The sequence below is a fragment of the Crocodylus porosus genome, unplaced genomic scaffold (assembly GCF_001723895.1).
Source record: "Crocodylus porosus isolate Cpor-Errol unplaced genomic scaffold, CroPor_comp1, whole genome shotgun sequence".
Lineage (NCBI taxonomy): Eukaryota > Metazoa > Chordata > Crocodylia > Crocodylidae > Crocodylus > Crocodylus porosus.
Window position 1 is genome coordinate 65,789,854 of NW_017728943.1, and position 25,168 is coordinate 65,815,021.

A 25,168-nucleotide genomic window follows, 5' to 3' on the forward strand; every position below is an offset into this window, starting at 1 on the left:
TTACAGGTGTGGGCGGATGAGAATAGGATGGGATTCAACACTGACAAGTGCAAGGTGATGCACCTGGGGAGGAAGAACCAGCACTGTACCTACAGGCTGGGGAACTCCCTTCTCATCAGTACAGAGGCAGAAGAGGATCTTGGAGTCGTCATTGATGCCAAGATGAACATAGGCCGGCAGTGTGGGGATGCAACCAGGAAGGCCAACCACACCCTGTCATGCATCCACAGATGCATCTCAAGCAGGTCCAAGAAGGTGATACTCCTCCTTTATGAGGCACTGGTCAGGCCGCAGTTGGAGTACTGCATCCAGTGCTGGGTGCCGCACTTCAGGGGGGATGTGGACAACATGGAAAAGGTCCAGAGGAGGTCCACTTGCATGATCAGGGGGCAGAAGGGCAGGCCCTAGGAGGAGAGGCTATGGGATCTGAACCTGTTCAGCCTCCACAAGAGAAGGCTGAGGGGGGGATCTAGTGGCCTGTTACACACTAGTCAGAGGGGACCAGCAGGCATTGGGGGAGTCCCTGTTCCTCCAAGCACTACCAGGAGTGACTAGGAATAATGGTCACAAGCTGGCAGAGGGTAGATTTAAGCTAGATAACAGGAGGCGCTACTTCACTGTCAGGGCGGCTAGGATCTGGAACCAACTTCCAAGCAAAGTGGTGCTGGCTCCTACCCTGGGGGTCTTTAAGAGGAGGCTAGATGAACATCTTGCTGAGGTCGTTTGACCCCAGTACTCTTTCCTGGGGGTTGGACTCGATGATCTGCTCAGGTCCCTTCCGACCCTACTATGAAACTACAGCAGAGCCACCCCGTGCAGCACAGGGCAGTGGGGACTGCCAACCCCACTTGGCACCTGCACGGCAGCTGTCACATCGTGTTGGAGCAGCATGGCTCAGCAGCGCATCGCATGCTGTCTGGGAGCTGAGGTGGGTCCAGCAGTCAGCCGGAGCATGGCACCACTCAGCCCCAGCAGCCCAGGTCTCAGACAGTACATGGCGCCCTGCTGAGTTGCACTGCACCCATGCCATGGGACAGTTGCCGTGCAGTTGCCAAGCGGTGGGGGCGATCCCTGTTGCCCCCTGCTGTGAGAGGGGGAGGCTCTGCTAGGAGCCCTCAGAGGCCCTGATCCCCACTGCTGCAGCTGGTGAGTCTGGGGCTTTTTTTTTGGCTTGTTTTGTTTTTTTAAGTACCAGGAGGCTGGGGCCGGGGTCAGGCACAACAGCCATGGGGGCTTCTCCCGCAGCTCCCCCTGCCCAGGGAGAGGCAGGCACAGCTGGAGGAGCCATGGGAGACTCTGCAGCCGCTTTGCTGTGCCTGCCTCTCCCTGGCCGATCTGAACCTCCGAATTGGTGCCAAATCTCCAGTTCTGATTCGGCTGAATCAAATGGGAACAGTGACTTGAATCATCAAATCAAATCGCTGTCCTCCGAATTGGCAGAATTGAATATTTCCCTATTCGCACAGGCCTAATTTCTAACCATGTTAAAAGCATTCTGCTAAATCACAAGATCTCTTCAATAACATGATGGGGATCCTAGAGACACAGTCTGATGTGTCTTGACTTAGCATAGCTAACAATGTACTGTAGCCTGAAAACCTTTAGCATTAAGAAACAAGCATCATAGTGATGTCACTAGTCAACATCACCTTTGAATTTTCTTGCAATTGTCAAAGATCAAAGTCTTTGATTTCAGATGCTGATGGCCAAAAAGTCAGATGGCAAAAGGTCAGAAGCTAACACAGCAAACTCTGTGGTTGTAATTTATCCCTCTATATTAACAGTGCTGCATATACACACCCCTGTCTGTGCCTCATTTCAAATTACTTGAGAGAGAAACTGGCCTTGACAGTTCAGCACGAGAGATATCGGTACCCACAGTGACCAGATAAAAATCAAACTACTTTAATGAAGTTGTAAAATTAAATAATATACTACACGTGCCATCCTGTGACCAGACAGAACCACTACCACCCTAGTAAAAATAACCCCCCTTTTTTATGAAACCTAAGCAAACAAAAAGAGCACAGGTGCCAACTCATTAATTATTTATGATTAGTGTATAGTAATTGGTCACTTTCGCCTAATATAACTTTGAAAGAACTTCCGCCCAAAGCAGAGAGCAGAGAACTGCGTATACACTCAAGAAGAACAGATCGTGCATCTCTCAGCCTATGTTATCTTTCTGGCGTATCGCCGTCTTGCCGGCCCGTCTATCTCTCTATCTCTGGTGTTATCTTTCTTATGAAGAGCTCCCAGTAATCTGCAGACTGCAATGGCTTATGTGAATTGCTCAGAATCTGAAACAAGCAACTCTCTTACCCACCCTGTAAATGCTGGGTAACATGATATCTGCATGCTGTAACTGAATAAATCAACTCCTCTGCCTACACTGCAGCACATCAGCAGCGTAAGTAAAATAAACCTTTTCTGTGTAACCACCATGCTGTGTTTAAATCATACGGACTCCTGCTCACCGTTATCACCCACCTGCCCGGTCATAAATCCCCATCCTTGCGCCAAGCCGGTCGTGGCGACCCAGGCTCGCAGGTCAAGGGTGCACCGGCATTATGGGGCACAACAGCAATAACAGTGGTCTGGATTTATATAATAAGACCATGAAAAAACAAACCAAAAAAGAAATCCAAGTATGCCAAGTCCTATAAGATTTTATAATATAACATTGTCAAAAAAATCTATAGTATCAAATATTGATATATTGTAGGAGTTATAACAAGTTACTCCCACGGCTTTAGAATTATCTATTACATACCCACTACAAATATGGCATATTTAAGTCTAATCAAAAGAATTGTTCAGGAAATTTGTAGAGATAAATATATGCAAACTTTAAAAAGCAATCAAGACACGCAATGCCAAAGTTAAGGTTGTCTGCTCAATTTTGTTTTTACCTCTTTGCATTTACATATTGTACTAAAATAATTACATGACATGAGCATATATTTTTTTCCTGGGACCTGTGTCTCATTTGGCATATCGGTTAAACAATGCATAGCAAACAGACAGCTATTCAATGCTTACTTTTAGTCCTATCATGCATGCTTCTCTGTCTCCTTCAGTTTCTCCATCTTACCTGCCTACTTCACTAGATAGCAATCTTCATTCCATGCGTCTTGCTAATGTAAAATAATACACTGTTTTGGCAACAATACATGAACCAAGCATGAGAGGGAGAGTTGGGTCATCAAAAAAGTGAATCTGTCAACAAACTGTATGGATTCTTGAACAAGTTACAAGATAAGCAGGGACAGTTTGAACTTAGTATCTCTGGCACGCTTTGGTAACTGATTATGTACAAGTTCCTATCCCACTTTCACTGAGGGGGGTGAAACCACCTCATTTTTAATGCAAAGTAGGACAATGCACATGGCTATCTAGAACAGAGCAGCTGTTAGACTATAAATTCATGCCCTAGCTTACCTTGGTGGGAATGTATTTTTATGTCCATACTCAAAAGCAGTTTAAAGACAAACACAACTATAGCAAAATTGTACTTAAAGTTTTTTTAAACACAGCTAAATTGTTCTATTAAAATATGTTTGACAAATAATCAGGCAAAATATCTGTTACAATACATGGTTTGCAAAGGCAAATATGAAATAAAAACTACTGACTGACCCACAGAGCACAGCTTTTGTCCCAGAGTCTCAAACTTTCATTACTGGTAAAAGAAACATGTGGAAAGGCAGATACCTGTATGAGTAGTTATTGCCTGCTAGATGCAAATGGAAAGACGTATGACAAACTGACTAGTTATGTTACAAGAAACGAAGTGAACATTTATGATAAACTTTAATTTCTTGTGTAGATGATGATCATGTATCAGAGCTAAACACTTCTGCCCCTCCAAAACAGGTTACATTTTTTCAGGATTTTACCACATTTGTTCTGATCCTGCAGGAGAATCCTTAATTTGAATGTGCAGAGTCCCACTGTGTTCAACTGAACTCTGCTCGGGTGCAAAGCTCAGTGCACATTGAATAATGCCTTGTAATCTTATGCATAAGATTACAAGGCATTATTCTTTGATTAAACATAATTACTAAAATGGGTACACTATACTCTAACATTCCTTAGAAGAGAATTCAGTTTTCACAGACTTTGAAAGGGAGAAGAGGTATCACTGCTCTTGAACAGACATCACAGCCTCATCTCCATTAAAAATGAAAGAATTAGGTCACCAGCACAATTCTGTTCAATGGGTTGAGTCCGCAGTGTTCTTCTTTGCTCAGGATATTAATCTTTCTAAAAGCATTCTTGCACTTCACTGTAACAATCTAGCAGCAGTAATTACTTCTTGTTCTGCCTTATCAGATGTCACAGGTATTAAATGATTTTTTTTTCTTTTTGCCATTGAATTGAAGTATTTAAAAGATTTTCTTTGAAAATTGCTCACTGATAACAAACAAGCTCATGAAAACTTCCAAAGTGGATGCAAAGTGCATGAATGTAGAAATAAATGAGCACCAAGGATGCATGCAAGTCAAGAGATTCTGTATGCTGGCAGCTTTCTGTCCAGTATATTTTTCTTCCAAATGTGGGATTCTGTAGGTAAAATCATTTTACCGTTCTTTGAAAACATGCTCTCTTAGAACATTCTATCCAGTCATAATGCTACACAATGATAAAATTATTATTTAGATAAATTATTTTCTTTAATAGATTCAGGAAGGAAACCATATTGTCAACATACTAGAGGAATTTTATTTGGAAAGGAATGTTGTTGCTTAGGAGAATGCAGAAATTATACTAGAAAAACAGTATTACTCATTATGTGCACGTGCACGTACACGTGCATGCACGCACACACACACACACACACAAATGGTATCTCTCCATCAACTGAAACTTAATCACCTTTTTACAATTTAGAGGGGAAATGCAGTTTTTAGGGTGGTTAAGCCATGTATCATCAATACCATGAAGCTAACCTATCAGTTGTAATAGCTCCTATAAAATACCAGAGTGATTGCAATAAGCCTAGAAAATGGGCTACAAATCCCAGATATGCTCAAGCAAGCAGTGAACCAAAAATAAAAATAGGTAGATCTGAAACCAAGAACTAGATAGCATTCATCTAATTCATGACCAGAGTTCACAGGCCAAGGTTTTAGTGTGTTATTCAGCTCTGAGTGCCAATAATTGAATGGAGACTTCGATTATAAAATACCACTCTCAAAAAAGGGTAACTTTTCAGTAGACCTTTCTATGCTTTGCACATGTAATACCACTTCCACTTCTTGCCACCATATTATTCTAATTAGGTAAAAAAAAAAATAAATCAACAAATCCATTAATAATGAAGAACACTAAGCTGAAGGTCTATGTATTTATTATCCCGTTATATAGTAACTATCAGACAGAGAGAAGCCTTAAATAATTATAGTGAAATGAGTTCTGGCTTTCGCTTTGTCTCTCATGCTCGGTTTTGAAAAAGAAAGGATTAGATCCCACTTCTACTAGTAATTTGAATATTTTGTTTTGAAAGCTGCTCTTCTCTCACTCATCCTCTCTAGAAGGAGTATTCTAAAAGCTGAATTAAGCATACAGAAGGAAAGGGGGTGATAATTGGACTTTCCTCTTTCCGTAGGAACTAAAATTGAAGAAACGTATTACCAATGTTTGCACTCAAAAGCTCAAAATAGTCTGAAGCAGCCAGGGGATTGTGCGATGGGTATATATGAAGAGTATCAGACCACTAGCCTCATTTTAATTCGTGGCAAAAACCCCCTCAAAAGCATGAAAGCTTGAGGGTTAAAGGGACACAGAAGCACCTTGGGGGGAGGTGGGGGAAAGGGCAGAGGAGAGAGACTAGTACATTAAACCTGGATGCCACACAGCCTCACTAGAATACACTTAGTACCTGGTACAGTTGATTAAAATCAGTTTTGACACCTTTGGTATGAAATAAATGAAAGAGCAAAAATTATTTTTGTACATACCTGCATTGAAAAAAACAATACATTCCTTTCTCTTAGAGAGCTCATAATATAAGCATAAAGGAATAATCTGTTTGAATACATATGCTAGTCCATTACAATGGCATATTGTAGGAGAGGAGAGTTAGAATTAAAATATCTAAACCAAATAGCCAAAAAGTGGGTGTTAAAACTGATTTATAGTTGCATCTTACCATAGCAGTTTGTGCTCTATTAAGAGAATTAACCATTTCAGCAATATATAAACCTTAAAATTTCAATGAAAAAGGAATATGGAAATCTTTTTTATTATTGTAGTTTCCCTAATTAAAAGAATAGTTCAAGTTAGTTTGCAACAATAAAAATCATGCCTACCAATGCTGCCTGGTTTCCTGAAGCCTTTTTGATGTTCCTTGCTGGCATTCCACGAAGATGATTAAGTCTATTCTGGAAACCTACAAATCAGAATTATATCTCTGTTTAGAAAACATTTTTATACATGCATGAACAGGAACCATTTATCAACTTAAGACAGACAATGGGCATCATAGGTAATTGCTTACAGACACTCTCACAGTGGTGGATCTACAAGTGCTAATTCTATTCTTTGAATTATGAAAACAATAGGCAAGAATAGAGAAATTCTTTTGCTTCTGTACCCAGCACTTTTAAAATGATTACAGGACCACTTTTCCCCAGGGGTCAGCAACCTACAGATCAGATCTGTGCCACAGAGCTACTGGATCTGGCCTGTGGAACAGAAGCTTGAGTAGCACTTGGTGGCAGGTGGGCAGCAGGGAGAAGTGGCAGCAGCAGCAGACGGGTCCCTGTGCTGGCCCACCTTCAGCCTGAGCTGGGTTGTTTCAGCTTGACAATGTAAAATGTCACTGACCCCTGCTTTGTCCCGTTCTGGTGTCCACACTTCAAAAAAACCATGGAAACACCAGAGAAAATGCAAAAGTAGGCTAGAAAATGATTCCAAAGGGCAGGAAAACAAGTAATGTGATGCAAGACTTTAAGTTCAATCTATTCAGCTATTAAAAAAGTCTGAGTTGACTTGAGCATAAGTTTTCCTACATGGAAAAATACCTGCTAAAAAGAGGATATTCAGTCTTGTAGAGCAGGCATGACAAAATCCAATTGCTGAAAGTTGAACTAAGGGCAAATTCAACCTTGAAATAAGATACCTTTCATTTTTAAAGAACTGTAGCAATGTTGGAACAGGTAGAAGAGAATGGTAGGATTCACCCTTGTTTGGAGCCTTTTGAAGATAAGAATCAGGCATCCTTATAAAATCTATGCTGTAACTCAGTTTCTGGGGAAAAAAACCTTGTGTATGCTATAAGTCAAAGGAGATCAGTGTGGTCTTTTCTGGCCAGTGTCCTTGACTCAATCTACTTACACAAAATACTAAAATTATTGGAAACCTTGGGAACAAAGAAGTCCAAAGATTCTAGTTGAACATTATTGAACATTTGTATTTATTATTGAACCTACATGAATACCATTTTTTGCTTCTAAAATTATTTTCTTAAGCCATTAAAACTTTTATTACAAAATGCGCAGAATTATCCTGATGTTTTATACATGAATCCAATGAAGTCATGACAACTTCTTGCAGAATACAGATTTAAAGGATCAGGCAACAAAGGTATCTTTCATATGACTTGACCTTTATAATCATTGTCAGGGTTTTTTGTCCCTTTTTATTGCTAGTCTTGACGATACTCTAAATTAAAAAGTGTATGAACTCTCAACCTGATGATGCCCCACGATCAAGACTGATAACTTCACACTGTATATCTCAAATACAGGCCCACAGACATCTTTCCATTGAAACTAGGCTATTAAGTAAGCTGCAAAGTATTACTGACCTCTCCTCCCTGAATGGGACATAAGAGGGAAAGCACCAGTTAAGATACTTTCAAAGACTGGATCAGGTAATTCTTTTTCCAATTCTGTAGAATCCTCCTGTTCCCACCAAGAACTGATTCCTGTGATTCCACATGCGCCGCCAGATTCATTTTCATGAAACCAGTCACTTTGCTCATCATCACCTGTGTAAATATAGTAAACCCCACACCAAAAAGGAAGTGGGGAGGTCCAGGTTTATTACTCACAGAAATCACACTACATCACAGTAACTTCTTTTGCTTTATAGCAGTACTATAATTACTTGTATATAGCGGCTCTGTTTAGAGAATGGTTTTTAATAGCATGACAAGTACTGCCATCAATAAGAAAACATAAAATGTAATGTTTTAGAACCAATTTAGAATTGTGAAAAACAATAATAAACTGGTTAATCCTTTGGTGATAACTGCAGGGAAATCCATTTAAGTTACTGCACTTTCCACATTAACAAAAAACAAGCTTTAATCTCCTGCAGGGAATTAAAAGGTATAAAGCTGTGAAACTAGTTCTTTGCAGCTGATAATGGTATATAATTAGCTTAATTTCATGATTTGTATGGCTTGTAAAAGGGGAAAACAATCATGAACAGATGTGACTAAATGAAATTAATCTGATTAAGAGTTCATTAAGAAATAAGTTTTGAAAAAGTTGATTTTAAATGAAAAGTGACAGTACCATGTGATATACTGAGGAATATTACCTTTGCACTATGAAGCTGGTCAGCTTTAAGAATAATATTTATGGACACAGTTTTTCAATTAAAATTAGAGAAAGCCTCAATTTCAAAAGCAAGATAAAAAAACCCAATGGAAGTCTTACCTTCAACTTACCTAATAGTATGCAAAAATAAATACTCACAAACATTTAATTAAAGATGAGTACTATACCAGAAAAAACAAACCTGTGTTCTGTATAAAAGGTATCAAAAGAGAAAATTACGAAAGAAAATGGAGTACTGTCTTTTAAGGAAAACAAAAGATTGAGATGATCATTCTTTCCTGAACTGCTGATTCTGCAATGACTGCTCAGTTTAGTAGGAACACTTAAATCTGACAGCATCCCTTTAAGAGGTCTCTCTAATTGTCCTCCTTTCATCCTTGAGTTTTAAAACTAAGCTATCCAGACTTGATGTTCCTGATATTGTATTGTCTGTGTTATATCATTGGATTTGTCCACAACTATTTTCATGTATAAAACTTTTTTCAACTTCGTGTTTCACATTTTAAAGATGCAAGACTTTGCAAAAATAGACATTACATAAATGTATGTTAAATAGGATTCAATAAGTGAGGGCTTGAAACATTCATTTATGCTAAACTTCACTGTCACTCAGACAAGAGCAAGAGCACATCACCTGGATAACCCAAGCAGACTCTTGTGGGAGAAAAAAAAACAGGTATAACTCTAAATAAATTACTAAACAAAAATCCATATGAGACAATTCCACAGTATTAAGCTAGCACAGTACTAGAGGGCTGAAAATGTTAGATCTGGTCTGAATGACTTCAATGTTACTGGCACATTTAAAAGAATCAAAGCCCCTCACTGGACCTTTATAAATTTTATGAATTATAGATATAGATGAATTATAGCCTTAAAAATCCTTAGTGGACACAACTAACATCCAAATTGATATACTGTAGAACAACCTTTTCAGACTTAAGGCACCCTTAATAGACTCAACACATCTCTCAGAAAATGTCAGCTCTTAGCTTTTACTTTTAACAAAAAAATAAAATAAATAAAGCAACTCTCGTATTGTGAAGAACTCAGAAAGACCACAACAGATCAGAATGTTTTAATGCTATGAGTTCCTATTTGAAACCTCTGGGTTTATCTTGTAAATGATGTCTGAACACCTAACAGCGCTAACATTGTATGACATCCTGCAGCAATCCTGAAAGGTTCTCAAGGTACCCCAGGAAGCTATAGCACCCTGGCTGAGAATCACTATTTTAGGAAGAGGCAAGGAGAAAAGAGAAACCTGTAAATGATTAGTAATGGAGGGGGGAAGGGGCAACTGCAAAACTTATTTATACTACAGTATAAATTTGTTGGGCATATTTCAGGTCATTTCCAATTCATACACTTTTCCATATTTATGCTGCTGTGACTTTTTACGAAGCCTGTCCCCTATTAATTCTATCCTTGCCAAGGTCAAGGTCAGTTTCTATCTATAAAGGCAGTCCCTGATGGTCCACAATAGAATTAGAGCAACAATAGTGGGAGAGTGCATACAAACAATTCTGCTAATCATGAATTACATTTCAATTACCTATGTTTTTCATTTAGTTATCACAAACTTTTGCCCAAGTGAAATTTACTCAACTACTAGGTCATGGAAAGTCAAATGTAGCCTGCTAGCAGGGATTTATTTATCAAGAAATGAAATTTGTGAACAGAATGAGGATCAAGTGATACTAAAACAAATTACTTGTAATTAATGGGCTTTTTTACACGTGCTGTGGGACACAGTGCCAGGAGCTTTAATTAGCTCAACGCGCTAATTAAAAGTGCCCATGTGTCATGTGTATTAGTGTCCCTGTGCATCCTTGCGCAGAAAAAATGGCGGTGTGGAGCTCTGAACAAAAGCTCACTGAACGTGTTTTATTTCAAAACGCTGTTTTTTCAGCATGGAGACACGCTGGGATGCTGATACACATGATGTGGAAGGCTGTCAGAGCATGTCAATTTCTGTGCAGATTCAATTAATTGAGTCTGCTCCAACACACAAGCTACACACATGTGTATAGGAGCCCGATGATTCCACCATCTCAAATGCCCAGGCACCAGAATCTACTATTTTTTAAGACAAGCAGATTTGCTTGTATCCAGACACGACTGAAAAAAAAGCAAATTTATGAGATGGCAAAGTTGTTTGTAAGTTATCTTTAGCTATCACTTACCCAGCCACATCTGCTGTGATCATAGCAGGTACTGTACATTTTCATCAGGCTAACAGTAAATAGACTTACTGCTGGTGCCGTTTAGTTTAAAGAACACTTTTATTAAAGATCTCAAAAAGAAGTTTAGCTTAATAATTCCCATTTTACATACGGGGAAAACGGAAGTACCAAAAGTTTGAGTAATTTGTTCAAAGTTATATAGAAACTAAAAAAAAAAAGAATGAGCACTAAGCCAGTAGGAAGAGCTATTACAGGGTTTATTTGTCTACCTACTCCCTATCTACAGTTTTGACTCTTTAATCTTAATTCCATGTAAACGAATATTTAGGTTATAATCAAAGGCAGTTCTGTTCTGTTCTTTTAAGGACCTATTGAGGTCCTTTCCTTGAGTCTACCTGGTCTGCATGTTTTTAGTCTGTAAAAGCAGTTACACACATCTGCACCCCCATTCTATTTTATATAAAGTAAAAGTAAAAGGTAAAACTAAACAGAACATTACAACGATGCTGTTTTGCTGATTCTGTTTTGAGAAAAACCAACAAGGTGACAATACAATTTTTTAAATCTTCCGAGACAAAACTGGACATCTCGATTAGTGGGAAGAGGAAATACCAGCTTCAGAAACTACTATTCACACAGATGAACATCATCTGTTCATTATTGCTTATTAAAAGAGTTCTCAACAGCCAGTTCAAGTAGTCTTGGACAACAGATTGCATTGGAAAAGACAAATTTTGTTAGAAATTTAAGGGCTGGGGTGTATATGAACTACTGAATAACTCCAGGGTTCCTTCCACCTAATGTATGTTTGATATATTACCTGAAATGCTGAAACTTTTATTTGCTGATGGAAATACTGAACACAGTCAATTCATTTTTCACTTGTCTGAAATGGTTTGGGTTGAAAAGGCTCAGACCAAGATGGGTTTCTGAAAATATTGTCACAGTATGAACTGCCTGAGAAATATTCCTCTTCGATTCATTGATGACTGACGACATGCTTCAGTGTTGTCTCACTTTACATATAAAGTCTTGACTGGGGGAAGTGGAATTATCGGCTTGAAATTATGTGGTAAATAGATCTAAGTGACATTTATCAGCTGCCTCTGTCACATATTTTTAAAAACCTAAGTTTGCTATAGAGGAACTATTTGTCCTTTCCGGTATACAATTACTCTTTGGAATCAGAGAGTTTGTATGATTAGGGCACACTTGTACAGTGGTATGGATAAAGTGGCTAGCTAAGAAAATGAACCTGATAGACATAAAATGAAGAATAAGACCCCCAGTACAGTACTTAGGCACCTCATTGTAGACCTACTACCACCAACTGGGGGTTTAATCAACACTACTGAACTCACGATAAATCCAAAATGATTACCCAGAATAGGTCTACTCAATATTTTTCCCCAATTGTTGTGATCTAATTAAATGAGGCATGCTAGTGAAACTATTAACTATTTACTTAAATTGTAATACAGCTGGGTTCAGTGTCACTTGGTGATTTCAATGATAAAAGAATTAAATAGAACTTTTATAATCTAACATTGGATTGAATAATAATATAATCTTGCATTTAAAATATACGTGTCTATCCATATCAATAACTCTATTAAAACATTTGGGTCACAATGCTCTGAATAGCCTTAATCCCAAAAAGAAAACAACGTCTGAAATTTTTTCCTTGGCAGCTTTTTCTACTTGGGTGGCCACACTTTTTCACTTCCCTGAATGGGTACTTAATTCTCGTTTTTCCTTGGCATTTTATGCCTGATATGCTTGATTCTCACTTAGTTGTTTCTAGCTCTTCTGGAATGCTGTCCTCAGATGACTGGTGAAGCCTCCTGTATGAGCTTCTTGTGCAGATGCAGGGAGTCTTGCTGGTTTTTGCTGCATGAACACTGAACCGTGAGCCAGAGCTGGCGCTGTGCGGGGCTTTTCTTGCTGGGGGCTGGACTCGGAGCAGGCTCCAGCAGCACTGGGAGAAGGCTCCAGCTATGCCAAATTTCACTGCAGCTCTGCTCCCAGCCCCACACTGCCAGGCAAAGCCCCAGCTAAACACCCCACCTCCACTAAGCGCCAGAAAAAGCCATGGGTGTGCCAGGCGGCGGCACAGGGCTGGGAGCAGAGCTGCAGCAAAATTCGGGGTGACTACAGCCTCCTCCTAGCACTGCCAAAGTCTGCACCAAGCCCAGCCCCTAGCAAGAAAAGCCCTGCTCAGTGTCAACTCCAGCTCTACCCAACAGCTGCAGCCTACCCCACGCTGCATAGATCTGGGGGCACATGCCCATCCTGCCTCCGCCCTCCCAGGGTGCAAGCAATGGCAGAAGCTGCCCCACCCCACAAACCACAGTTCTGTCCTGTGCCCCCCTGCCCCGGCTGGGCAGCACCTGCCCCTGCCCCCTCCCTCACGATGGGGAGGAGGATGTTGATCTGCTCCCTTACACCCTTTCCCTTCCCTCCCCTTCCGATTTACCAGCTGGATGCAGCTCTCCACACTGCCGGTTCTGCTCTGTGCTGTACTGTGACTGCATGCAGCACGGGCATTTATTGGCCAAATTACTTGCCCCATCTGGCTGATATCTGATACAGATAATTTTCTTTGTATCAGTACCGGTGCAATACTGGACCAATGTATCAGTGCACCTCAGTTCTCTACTTCTACACTAGATGGGCAACTCTGACCTCCATCTTTTTATCTGAAGTTGCTGGCAAACCTTTTGCAAAAGCTAGAATTAAAATTCCTTCCCTGATAACTACAGATACAACTTAGTACACTGAACCAGAATACTATGATGTTTCATCAATACCATCATAACCTTTATATTTCAGGGGCTCTACTCCATAAACTTTAAGAAGGGTATTATATGCTACTATCAAACATCAATTTTCAATAGGTGTTTCTTGTATCAGGCCTCAAATTAAATTCCTATGAACACCCCAAGCCTATCAGAGTGAGGATTTCCCATAAAACAGTATTGCCTTTCCCTCTCTCTCCTTGCACTTTCTTATCTTACCTGTCAAGAAATTTTATGGATCTAACATTTCTCCGTAACCATGTCCAGCCAAAAGATCTGGTGGCTACCTGGCTCAATGTCTTATACCACAGATGACTTACTCTTCCACTATCCTGAGATACAGGCAACCCCCTGCTTAGCACTCTTAACTGGTTCCTTAAAAAAAAACAGTGTTTAATGAAACCAAGCATTAAGCAAAACCAACTTTCACTTTCTAAAGCCACCAAAATCACCAGAATCAGGGCTGCAAGGATCAGTGTCAGTTTCAGTGCCAGCTGTATGATGCCCGTGAATGTTATAACAAAACTTGCTGAGTGCTAAGTGAATCAGGTATCAATGTAAAATGAGCGTTATAGCAAAATAGTGCTAAGCAAAACAGCATTAAGCAGAGGTTGCCTGCTGTCTTCTGTAAACTTTCTTTCAAGACAATCCTATTACCTGCATACAAGTGGCAGCAATCCCTCACAGTTAAGGATGATCACTCCCATGGGTCAATTAAAGGGTTGTAGGTGTGTCGGTTGATTGTTAAGGCAGCCGATCCTAGAGCCACAGACTCTGGCAAACACCACAGGTGGCGATTAAAGAGAGAGTCAGACCATTGATTTCTTGGTCTTGTTTCCTTTCCTTCCATTACTGTCATTTTTCTGCCTCCAGGGTGAAACTCTTTTCCTCAAAGTAAAATGTACCTTCTCTGACAAGGTGTTGCCATGGAGCCCTGTCCTGGGCTATTTTTTCCCAATTTGTGGTATCAGTGCCACACCTTCTTAACGTTTGCTTTGAGGATGCCCTTGAAGCACCTTCTCTGGCCCCTGCGTGTCCTTTGTCCTTGGCTGAATTGGGAGTATAGTAGTTGCTTCAGTAAATGTACATCAGACATGAGCATACAATGCCCTGTCTACTGAAGCTGATATTGAATAATCAATACTTCCATACTGGTGGTGTTAGGTAGGTGAGGACACTGGCATTGGTGTGATGATCCTCCCACTATACGCTAAGGATCTTCTGGAGGTAACACTGGTGATGGTGTTGCAGGCCTTTCAAGTGATCCCTGTATGTCAGCTGAGCTTCAGAGCTGTAGAGAACAGTTGGGATCACTATACCCTTATATAGTAACAGTATAGGGGCTGTGTTTGAGTCCTGATGTCATGATCATTGAACACACGATGATTCAGTCTTCTGAAGACAGAGCTGGCACATCAGATCCTATACTGAATCTCTTTGTTGCTGTTGGCTGTCTCTGAGAGATGGCTGCCAAGGTATGTATGGTGTTCAATATTCTCCAGCTCCTGTCCATCAGTGAGGATCTCTGCCAGGGGAGTTGACTGGCCCAGAGCAGGCTGGTGAAGCACCTTTGTTTTTATAATGTTAAGGATCAGTCCCAGGCACTGGTAAGCTTGAGAGAAGCAGTTAAGGGCCACGTGTAGGTGCTTCTTGGTACATGCAATGACAGAACAATTATCAGTGTACTGAAGTTCCACAATTGAGACTGAAGTAACTTTGGTTTTGCACAAAGGCAGGAGAGATTGAAAAGTGTCCCATCCAAACTGTACTTGATGCCAACACCATGTGGCAGACAGTCATGGATGAGCATCTTGATGACCACAAGAAAGATAGAAAACAGAATTGGTATGATCACACAGTCCCCCTGCTTGACACCAGTTTGAATGGCAAAGGGCTCCATAGCAGAGCCACTACATAAGACGGAGGCAGCCATCTGGTTATAAAAGAGTCTTAGGATGGTGATGAAGTTCCCTGGGCAGCCAAACTTTGATAAACCTCTTATCTAAGTTTGGCTGCCCAGGAAACATACAAACACAGCAGGAGCCAAATCAGGGGTTAATCATTCCTAAACTTGATGTACACCTTGCTGGGGTCGTTTGACCCCAGTACTCTTTCCTGCCATGGCAGGGAGTTGGACTAGATGATCTACTCTGGTCCCTTCCGACCCTAGAAACTATGAAACTATAAACTTCATTCAATATTCCCAGTCTAGTTTCCCTGGGTAGATCCTAGTGCACTTCAAGTAACTGAAGAAATCTTACCACAAGTCACTACATGATCAGTCTGGGGATGTAAATATCATTTTAAAAATGACCCACTTAACCTCTTCTAACCCTCCTCCTGCTCAGTTGAGGGCTTGCCCTGGTGCTGTGCATCCTAGCAGAGGATGCTTAGCTCACAAGTGGATGCCTCAGGTGTAATCCCGCATAGCACATCCAACCATCACATGCCCCCAGGCTGTGACCATGGGTCCTTGGAACCACCATGGGTCCTTGCCGAGCAGCAGCTGCCAGAGCCTAGCAGACAGGCAGGTGGAAGGAAGGCACCACCCAGGGCTCTGGTCGCCCACAGACTGAAGGCACTACCTGGGCACAGTTCCACGAAGGCAGGAACCTCTGTGGGTTCTATGGAGGTTGGGGGCACCTGGTTCCATGCAGCATGTCCCTGGGGCACCTAATAGCAGCCCTGCTACTGTTCTCACTCCTATTTAAGCCCTTCCTGCTCCACTGCACAACTTTGCCTGGCTCCACTCCCCCAGGTAACTGCCAATTACCTCCCTGCCACAGCAGCTGCACAAGGCTGCAGACTGGATCTATGCCACCTCCCGGGCAGCCCCTGTTGCAGGCACTCCTCCAACACCACTGGGCTAGGAGGTAAACAGTAAATGTTAAATGATATAAATGTAATTACCATTTAACCTTTTACATCCTTAGATCAGTTCTAGTCTATTCTCACTGCCCTGGTTGAATTCACACACTACTACATTTGGTTTCTAGCTGTACAGTGAACTTATACAGCTAACTGGCAGTAGGTTTTCCATGTTCAATGAAGTTGTTCTGAGTTGAGATCCAGCTTATGAATGGCAAAATTAAATTTTTAGTCACTCCAGTAGCAATCATTTCTTGAGGAGCTCCTCTAGGTACAGAGCAGGGGCAGGCAAGGTCCAGCCCGCAGGCCAGATCTGGCTAGCAGTGGACTGCATTTCCCAGCAGCCCCTGCCCAGGTGGATAGGGCACTTTTCACGGGGACACCAGTAGCAGCTGTGCTGTGATAGTATGGAGCCAGGGTTTCCATCGAGACTGGCCCCAGAAGCACTGGCAGGCAGTAGCGGTGACAACCTCATCCTGGTGGAGGAGGAGCTATGCTGTAGGCGGGAGTGGGGTGAGCTCAGCTGCTGCCACCTGTGCAGGGCAGACAGCAGTGGCACCGCTGGGAGGGATGGACAGGGTATGGAGAATATTATTATATTACTATAGTACTATAGTATATACTATTACAATATACTATGGGGGGGGCTATGGGGAATTTTGGACTGGCTGTAGCCCAAGCTTCCCCCTGGCCACTCCTCCTGGCAGGGCATACGGCAGGGTGTGGAGCTGCTCTGGAGCCAGGCTGGGATCTTGCAGCGGTGACAGCATGGTCTAGAGCCAGGGCAGAGCTGCGATCTGTAGCCTGCATGCCCCAGGCAGGGATGTGCAGGCAGTGGATTGCAGTTCTGCCTCAGCTCCTTGCTGTAGTGACAACACAGTCCAGAGCTGGGGAAGAGCTGCAATCTGCAGCCCGCATGCCCCTCGACCATGCTGTCATCACCACAAGATCCCAGCTTGGCTCTGGAGTAGCTCCATGCTCTGCCACGTGCCTTCCCAGCACTGCTGGGGCCAGTCTTCACAGAAACTCTGGCCTTGCACTATCAAAGAGCGGCTGCTGCTGGGGTCTCCATGGAAACTGGCTTTAGCCATGTGAGCAGGGGCAGCTGGGAAATGGAGCCCAGCTTCCAGCTGGATCTGCCATTTTGCCCATCCCTGGTATAGTGGAATGGCCCTGATGCTTGGAATTTACACCAAAGATCTAGCAAAATTTCAATGTCGGTTTCCACATTAGCATATTATATACTGTGGTATCTTTCTCTAACATCAGGTTGTGACATTATACAGCTTTATAAAACTGAAAGCACATTGGACACAGGCCCTTCCACGAGCTGTCAGTTCTAGATTGAGTATCACATATCTGCTTCACTCCAGGTCCCTCTTGATCAGGATGGTTCATAAATCCCTAACAAACTGTCTTCTTGTTGCATGAAAATAACTGCATAAAGGTGCCTCTGCCTCACTATCTTCTATTTTTTTCCCAAAAGTTCTAATCCCCCTTCAAAGACAGCTACGAAGAACATTGTTAGGATTGCTAGCAGATTCACAAGTCACACTGAAAAGTTGCTGGTAAAAATATATATATATAAATAAACAAAAACCCACTGCTAGGTACTATTCTGCTCCATCATCAATTTACTTATTATACAGACCTCGGCTTCCAGGAACAAGCATTTTGTAGAATTTCAGACTGCAGACAGATATAATATTGATATTTCAAATGGCTTTGAAACAGACATATGCACCAGATAATATGCTCCAAAAGTGGACAAAGTATGCCAAAAAAGTACCTGGATTTTATATAGTTTGGGTTCATGTTATGTGATCCTTCAGGTATCCCAAAGTGCAACATCACTTCTCTAAGGCTTCTGGTGCTCTGGGCGCTGCTGTTCCTAGCAATCAGGCTATAGCCCTGGGCATCGTATGGGCAGAAGAATCAGGGGAGAGAACAGAGTGCTTCCCCAAGTCAGTCAGGCCTTAGCAGAGCATTCCCATAGTTGGGAGCCTAGGGTCCCTACAAAGTCAACAGCAAGAGTCCAGCACCTCTGAAAAGGTGATGGTGATTCAGAGAGCCCAAAGATTAAGATGCATGCATGCAGGACTAGCCAACAGGAAACATTAAGCACAAAAATAGGCTGAAATAATCCTGCCCCTTTTGGGGGTTTAGAGGTCTGACTCAGGGATACACAAGGCACTTCTGTTCTCTGGGGTCTTCTTTTAAGAGTAGATACCTACCTGATACGATGGTACAATCTTTTATGTGCTAGTCTAGCAGATACAGAACATGCCTAGCAAATGAGAGATCAATGTTAAAGGCTTTCCTCAGTCCATAAAACTCAAACCTGTATCTCACTCCAAGTAAAGTACCCCAAACTCCAAGCTACTGGCTATGCTGGAGCTGGATTAGCGAGCAGAAAGGAGAGTGAGAACAAGACAGAAAGAGCTGCCTGTGTAAACTATTGGTTATGACACTTCCCTAGGATGGTGAGAGGGGCATGTGTGTGTTGGGGAAGGGTAAACTGGGTTTTAATTTCTGCTCTCAAGACTATTTTCCTTTTTTAAATCCACAAACTGTTTAACATTAAATATAGTTTGTGCAATCTGGAGAACAGGTATGAGAACCTAGATCACCCCATCCCTCTACAAGCTGTAGTTTCTAACCCCTCTTGCTCACTCTCCTTGTGATGTTATGATGTTGTGTTCTTCACTTCACCTAGTCTCAGATGCAACAGGAAGGATGGAAAATATCCACAGCATACTATATCCTGGTGGGAAAGGCAGGTTTGGGAAGCATAACATAGAGGCCTCCTACTTCTTAGATAAGTGCTCTAGTATCTTGGATGTTATGCAACAGGCAGCCACTACAACAAACCATACCACTACAAGTTTTTGAGTGAGAAAGCCTGGCTTCATCTGTTGTTCTGAACCAAATGGCATGTGCAAGAGCCTAAGTTTAGATTCCTAGTGAATTTTGTGTCCCAGATGCACAAACCAAATGACTTTAGATGCTTGATGAACTGGGGGTTTTGGAAAAAATTTTTGCACGTAGGTAGAATTGAGGTATCTAAGTACCATTTTAGGCTCCTGAAGTGCCTCTCTCTTGATCATGTACATAGTACCAGTTTAAAGACAGACTGTATTGGTCAAAAGTTACATCAGACCACTGAAATGGAAACAATAAATCCGACTGCAACAACATTATAAGAACAGTTATGAAGTCAGGAAATGCAAGTTTTAAGATTCTAGAATTAAAGTATTATAGCCAACATTGCACATCCTATATATTTTATGATAAATATTTAGCCCATGGCAGTATTTTACTATACAGTAAAGCATAAATTAAATAGCTAGTAGCCAGAGATGAATAGGCTGATGCTGCTTGCGTGTGAGCAGGTCCAAAAGATGGCACCTTCTTTTTTCCAGGATGATTGGATGAAAGGCAATTAAGTCAGTCATTTCATTTTCCAACTTTGTTCTAGCTACTCAGGTTTAGCTTTACCAAAAGATGATATTTCAAAGTGCTTCCAGGGGTCTATAAATACTTAGGTAACTTATCAAAAATAATGAAGTTTGTATCTCTGTTGTGTTGCATTATAAACATTACTTACAGAATTATCAACATTGTGTTCTAATACTATATTCCTTACTTGCCCACTGTAGAATTACTTAGCCAATCTGAAGAAGGAGTAGCCTAACTGTAGTATAAATGGATTAAGAGCTGTGGGATAATCAAAAGAAGTCCAAGTAGTGCAGCCAAGGGTAGAAAGATCTGTAACAAAGATAGCATATACACTCCAGAACTGAATCCATGATTCATGGGTCTGAACAAGAAAACCTACTGGCAACGTATAGCTTTCATCTCCATGTAGTGCCAACTTCCTCAAGATACAGCACAGCATTACTATAAGTTGCTGTGTGAGATCACATGGCAGAGTTCGATGCTGCGGACAGCCCTAAGGATGGCTTGTATTAAGGTCATTTGCACAGATGCCTTATGAGTCTTTCATTGTGAGATGATGTACTGGTTTTTCCAGGACAGCCTCTGCCTCATTCCAAAGGCTAGCTGTTGCTTAGGGTGTCTGTATAGCAAATAGAGCCCATTTCCTGGAATAACCTGGCCTTATTTGTTGCAGAAATTGAGGCACACAGTAAATAAAGCAGAGAAGGAGGGGAATGGAAAGGATGACCTAAGCAATTGAGGGCCAACCTTTAGGACTGAATTCTACCCCTCCCTCTAACACAGTTTGTATGTGATACTGGGCAAATCACTTTGACCATGTTCACAGGAGGAGATGCATGTTCTATGTGAGGTAGTTGGGGCCAGAATTGAAAACAACACAATTGCAAATGAAATCAACAGAAATTCTGTTGTGACACGTTATAGTCAGACTGCCAAATGTGACTGGAGAGGGGGAAAATCAGTTCCTAGGCATTTCAAAGTTGACAACAAAGACTGGTAGGCAGTCTATACCTTAATAGCTGCGCAACCTCACAGATGGTTATAAAGATCAAAACATTAGATCTGTCAGTATTCTGTTACTTTTAGTGGTGACTACCTAAGAAGGCTATGACACTGTAAATTCTGTATTCAAAAAAGTTGGAACAAGAATGTGATCACCTTTTAAAGGAAGGTAAAATGAAACAGGACTATCTACTCATTTGGTGAACACTCTCCTTTACACACTGAAAGAGGCAGGCATTCTGTAGAAAGAGATAACGTGTGATAATATAATTAAGGACTGTGGTAATGCAATTAATGACTGTATCAATGGAGGCTTGCAAATGACTCAATAGAGGGTGCACAGGCACATTTAATTCTGGCATTTCTTAATTTTGAGTGATTTATTTTCTACCCAAAGCTTTTTTCACTTTTGTTTTTGTTTTTGCATGTGCTGACCAGAGAACCATTGCCCTAAAAAGAACATATTTGGGCAATGTAAGAAGTTTAGTGAACATTACAAAAACAAAATAGGTTTTCCCCACGGCTAAAAGGCTTTCTTGTTAAGAGTGAACTGATCTCTGTTTTAGTTTTTTCAAAAGTACATTTTACTAACAGTAAGTACATCATATTTTAACTTTTATTGGGCAAACTCAGTGCTGAAGTCTGGGTTAACAGCTAAAATTCCAAGTTCTTCTCTCCAGAAATGTATGTGCTCCAGCTGCTCTTACTTCTTTCTGTTTATATACTTCTTTTTTAACAGCATTATTGGAAATCATATCCTGTAGTGGAAATCCCTATTTTTGCTGCCTTCTCTTTTCCACTTAGGGTGGAAACAGACGTTGTCCATCTCATGTTACAAATGCTGAGCAAATAGACCAGAGGTGGTCAATTATTTTGGTTGGAGGGGCACTTTAGGAATTTGGGTGAGCTATTGCAGGCTGGGGGTGAGGGGAGGCTGAGGGCGGGGTGGTGACCCAGCCCAGGACAGTCAGGCAGGGAAGGGTGCTGACTTGGGCATATGCAGTGTTGGGGGGGGGGGGGGGCGGCAATTGATACTGTCAGGCCCAGGCCCTTCCACCCCACACTCACCAGCAGGGACGCCAGATGGAGCAGGGTCTTCAATGACCGGCAAGGACCCCTTTGGCAGTGCCTACTCTGCTGGGTGGATCAGATGGGGCTGTGGGTGTGAGGAGAACCAGCATCTGGGAGTTGGGGCTGAACCCAGAGTCACAGGGTAGTGTGAGGGGCAGAGGTGCTACCTGCTTCCCACATGGCAGGGATGTGTGGGGTATGGATAGTGGATCTGCCCTGTGCTCTGGCTCTGCACTCTCACCGTCCGATGATCCCAGCCCCCATCTACCCCACTTCCATACCCTGCCCACCTGTGGGGATCCCAGCTGGTTTTCATGGAGACCCTGTCCACCTACTCTGTCTGGCACCCACGGTGGTGGATGCAGGGCAGATGGGCCAGGGTTGCCTAGGCAGTGGAGCCAGGTCTGGCAGCAGCCAGAAGGAGCTGTTGCTAGGGCTGCTGAGAAGTGGAGTCTAGGCACCATGCCACACTGCCCCTGCCCTACTGCATGCCCAGGAATGGTGGAACTGGCCACATGCACCATGGCCCAGGCTGCCCCCTGCACTTGGGCCAGGGCCGGATGGAGGGCTAGTTCTGGCCCACAGGCCATATTTTGCCCATCCCTTAAATAGATGCTGAAACCCATTCTTGTGCCACATGAAAGGAAAATCAGTGGCACAATAAAGGTAGTAAGAGAATCTGTTGCTTTATTTTGGCAGACTTCTGTTACCTCTGTGGTGCTTTCCCTGCTCAGCCAGACCTGTAGCCCAGGTCTGGCAGGGCAGGGTAAAGTTCTTCTCCATCCAGTCATGGCTGAGTGGGGAAGTGGGGCTTTTCCCTGGCCAGCCACTCATTTCTCTGCCAACACAAGGAAAAGGCTCTGGCTCAGTGGGGAAAACCACATTTTTCTGGGTCTGACTAGGTGGGAAAAGTGAGGAGGTCATATTGCCTCTTGTCTCACACGATCAAAAGGGGGTGGGGACAGGGACAAGGGGTGATGTGTGTTTTGCCCAGTGAAGAGGATGATCTGTGTGCTTTGACACACTGCAGCAAAGCTGATCCATTTCATTTGGTGACATCTATTTCTAGTCTTAGATATGTTAACTCCTGCCTTCAGCTGATGCATAATAACATGCTGATTTTCAAGAAGTGCCTTTGTACTTTTTCCTCCCATTTCCCTCTCAGGTATGAAAGGAGCTCCCGCGAAGCACCTAAGCTCAGTATATTTCTCCAAATTCCTCCTTAAAATTCTTCTTCTCCTTGGTACTTACAAAAGGCCTGACAATTGTTAGACCACTGATTTGCTGAGACAGCCAGCACTGTTTCCTTGCAATTCCGCATCTGCCTGTATACAGCTCGTCTCTTGCCAATATTTACCGTATAATCTCTTTGGGATAGAAACAGTGTTTTTTCTTTAGCAAAGAAGGGCCATGGCCATACCTACAGCTCCTAAGTGCTACAGTATTGTAAGTAAGGGACATTCTTAATAGTTACATTTTATATAGACAAAGTTTTATTGTCTGTTTCCAAAATTTTAAACATCAATTCAAAGTTACCTAAAACAAAAAGTTAAAGGACACAAAACAATAACTTTGACACTAACAGGAGACTTGGAAATACCAATCATCAGCAAATTTAAATGAGTCTAAAATGGAAACAATAACATTCTTCCGAACTAAAAGACTCCATGGCATTAAATTAGATTCAGAGTAAAAAATAAATAAATAAAGTAAAAATAAATAAATAAATCATCAAAATAATTAATTCGCAAAATATAAGGTAAAAAACAGCAAACTTCTGGCTTACCTTTTCTATGCAAAAGAACAATACATAATTTTAACTATTTTTTAAGAATCCAATTTTAAAACCAAGACATTCTACTAGAAACACACATATAGAAAAAGGTACAAATTTCAAGAATCAAACTGAAACAGAAAATAAGAAAAACTACAGCTCTAACAAAATAGAAATCTAGTCTTCCTAATGTTAGTTATATCTCCTTATAACTGTAATTCCCCCCCCCAAAAAATCAAACCACACCAATACAGATTGAAAAAAGTAACGTTATATTATTAAAGTTGCCATTTACTCATCAAAAACATACAGGGATTTAACAATTTTAGGTTGTGGAAACATCATTTAAAAGAAGTAGGTGCTTTTTGGTATCAGTTACATAAAAATATATGCTGAAACACAAATATCTTTTATTGCACAGGGCAGATATTTACAAAACCATAACCATAATGCAGGGCCACTAGCAGACAGGTCCAGGAAATTGCTAGATAATCAGATTTCTTTGATTAAAGAACAAAACAGGAATGTAGTGTACCTTTACAGAAATATAACTGGGAAAAGAAAATGAAACAAGTAATTTCTGCAGATGATTGCAAAGATATAGTACAAACCACTGTGAAAAGCTTAAGTCTTCACACCAAAAAAAATACAGACCTGATCATGCTGTCCATAAAAAGGTAAATTTCAGATGTATAAGTAATGCATTGCAGAAAGGGAATGCCTCTACATGTCACTGGTTTTTCACATTTTATCATTCTGGGATGGCAAAGAGACACTGACCTCAATTACTTTTTTCAGAGAATAAGTTTTCAGTCAATGAAAAGTTCTGTAAATTTAGTTACTTTTGTACTTTTCCCATATTTGTCTTGGATGTATTTATTTTAATACAAAGGATAATGTAAATTGCTCAGAAAAACTACCTAATATGAGCTTTATATACAAGCTTTCAGAGAAACACGGGATTTAACAATTTTAGGTTGTGGAGACAGAACACCATTCTATAATGTTTAAGAAAGCAGAAGCAAGTTATACCTTCAACTTGTTATGAAGAACATTAAAACAACTGGAACAGTCATCAACCTACTAACTTGCAATTCTTATAGAATTTAGACTGATAAGTTGGAGAAAAAAAAAAATACATCACTACCTTGTCTTCCCTCATCATTGGTAAACAAACCAGCATCACTGCTGCTCAGGCTACTGGATTCACTGTAATAAGGAAAAAAAAGAAAGAAAAACAGATCAAAAGAACAATTGCTCTCTCAGTCGTAAAATTTTGAAGTGACAAGGCTATGCTCAGATAGAACTTAAGCTCAACAAAAGATCTGATAGAAAATAAGATGATTTTTTTTTAAATCAAACTGCAAATATCCTAGTTCCATTAACTACAGAGCATATTATTTTTGGTACATAAAACCACAGGAATCTAATGGGACC

At 41.4% G+C, this 25,168-nt stretch overlaps 1 protein-coding gene across 2 annotated transcripts in view; it reads right to left on the minus strand.

Annotated features, from left to right (window-relative positions):
- The window catches only part of GPATCH2 (G-patch domain containing 2), a 211,755-nt gene that overhangs the window by 155,254 nt on the left and 31,333 nt on the right, over positions 1 to 25,168 (minus strand). For both annotated transcript variants that reach the window (XM_019549481.1, XM_019549482.1), the window contains exons 3-5: positions 24,879 to 24,940; positions 7,814 to 7,996; positions 6,315 to 6,394 (exon numbers count right to left, since the gene is read on the minus strand). In XM_019549481.1, the coding sequence (XP_019405026.1) occupies positions 6,315 to 6,394; positions 7,814 to 7,996; positions 24,879 to 24,940 (325 nt within the window). The remainder of the gene's footprint in view (positions 1 to 6,314; positions 6,395 to 7,813; positions 7,997 to 24,878; positions 24,941 to 25,168) is intronic.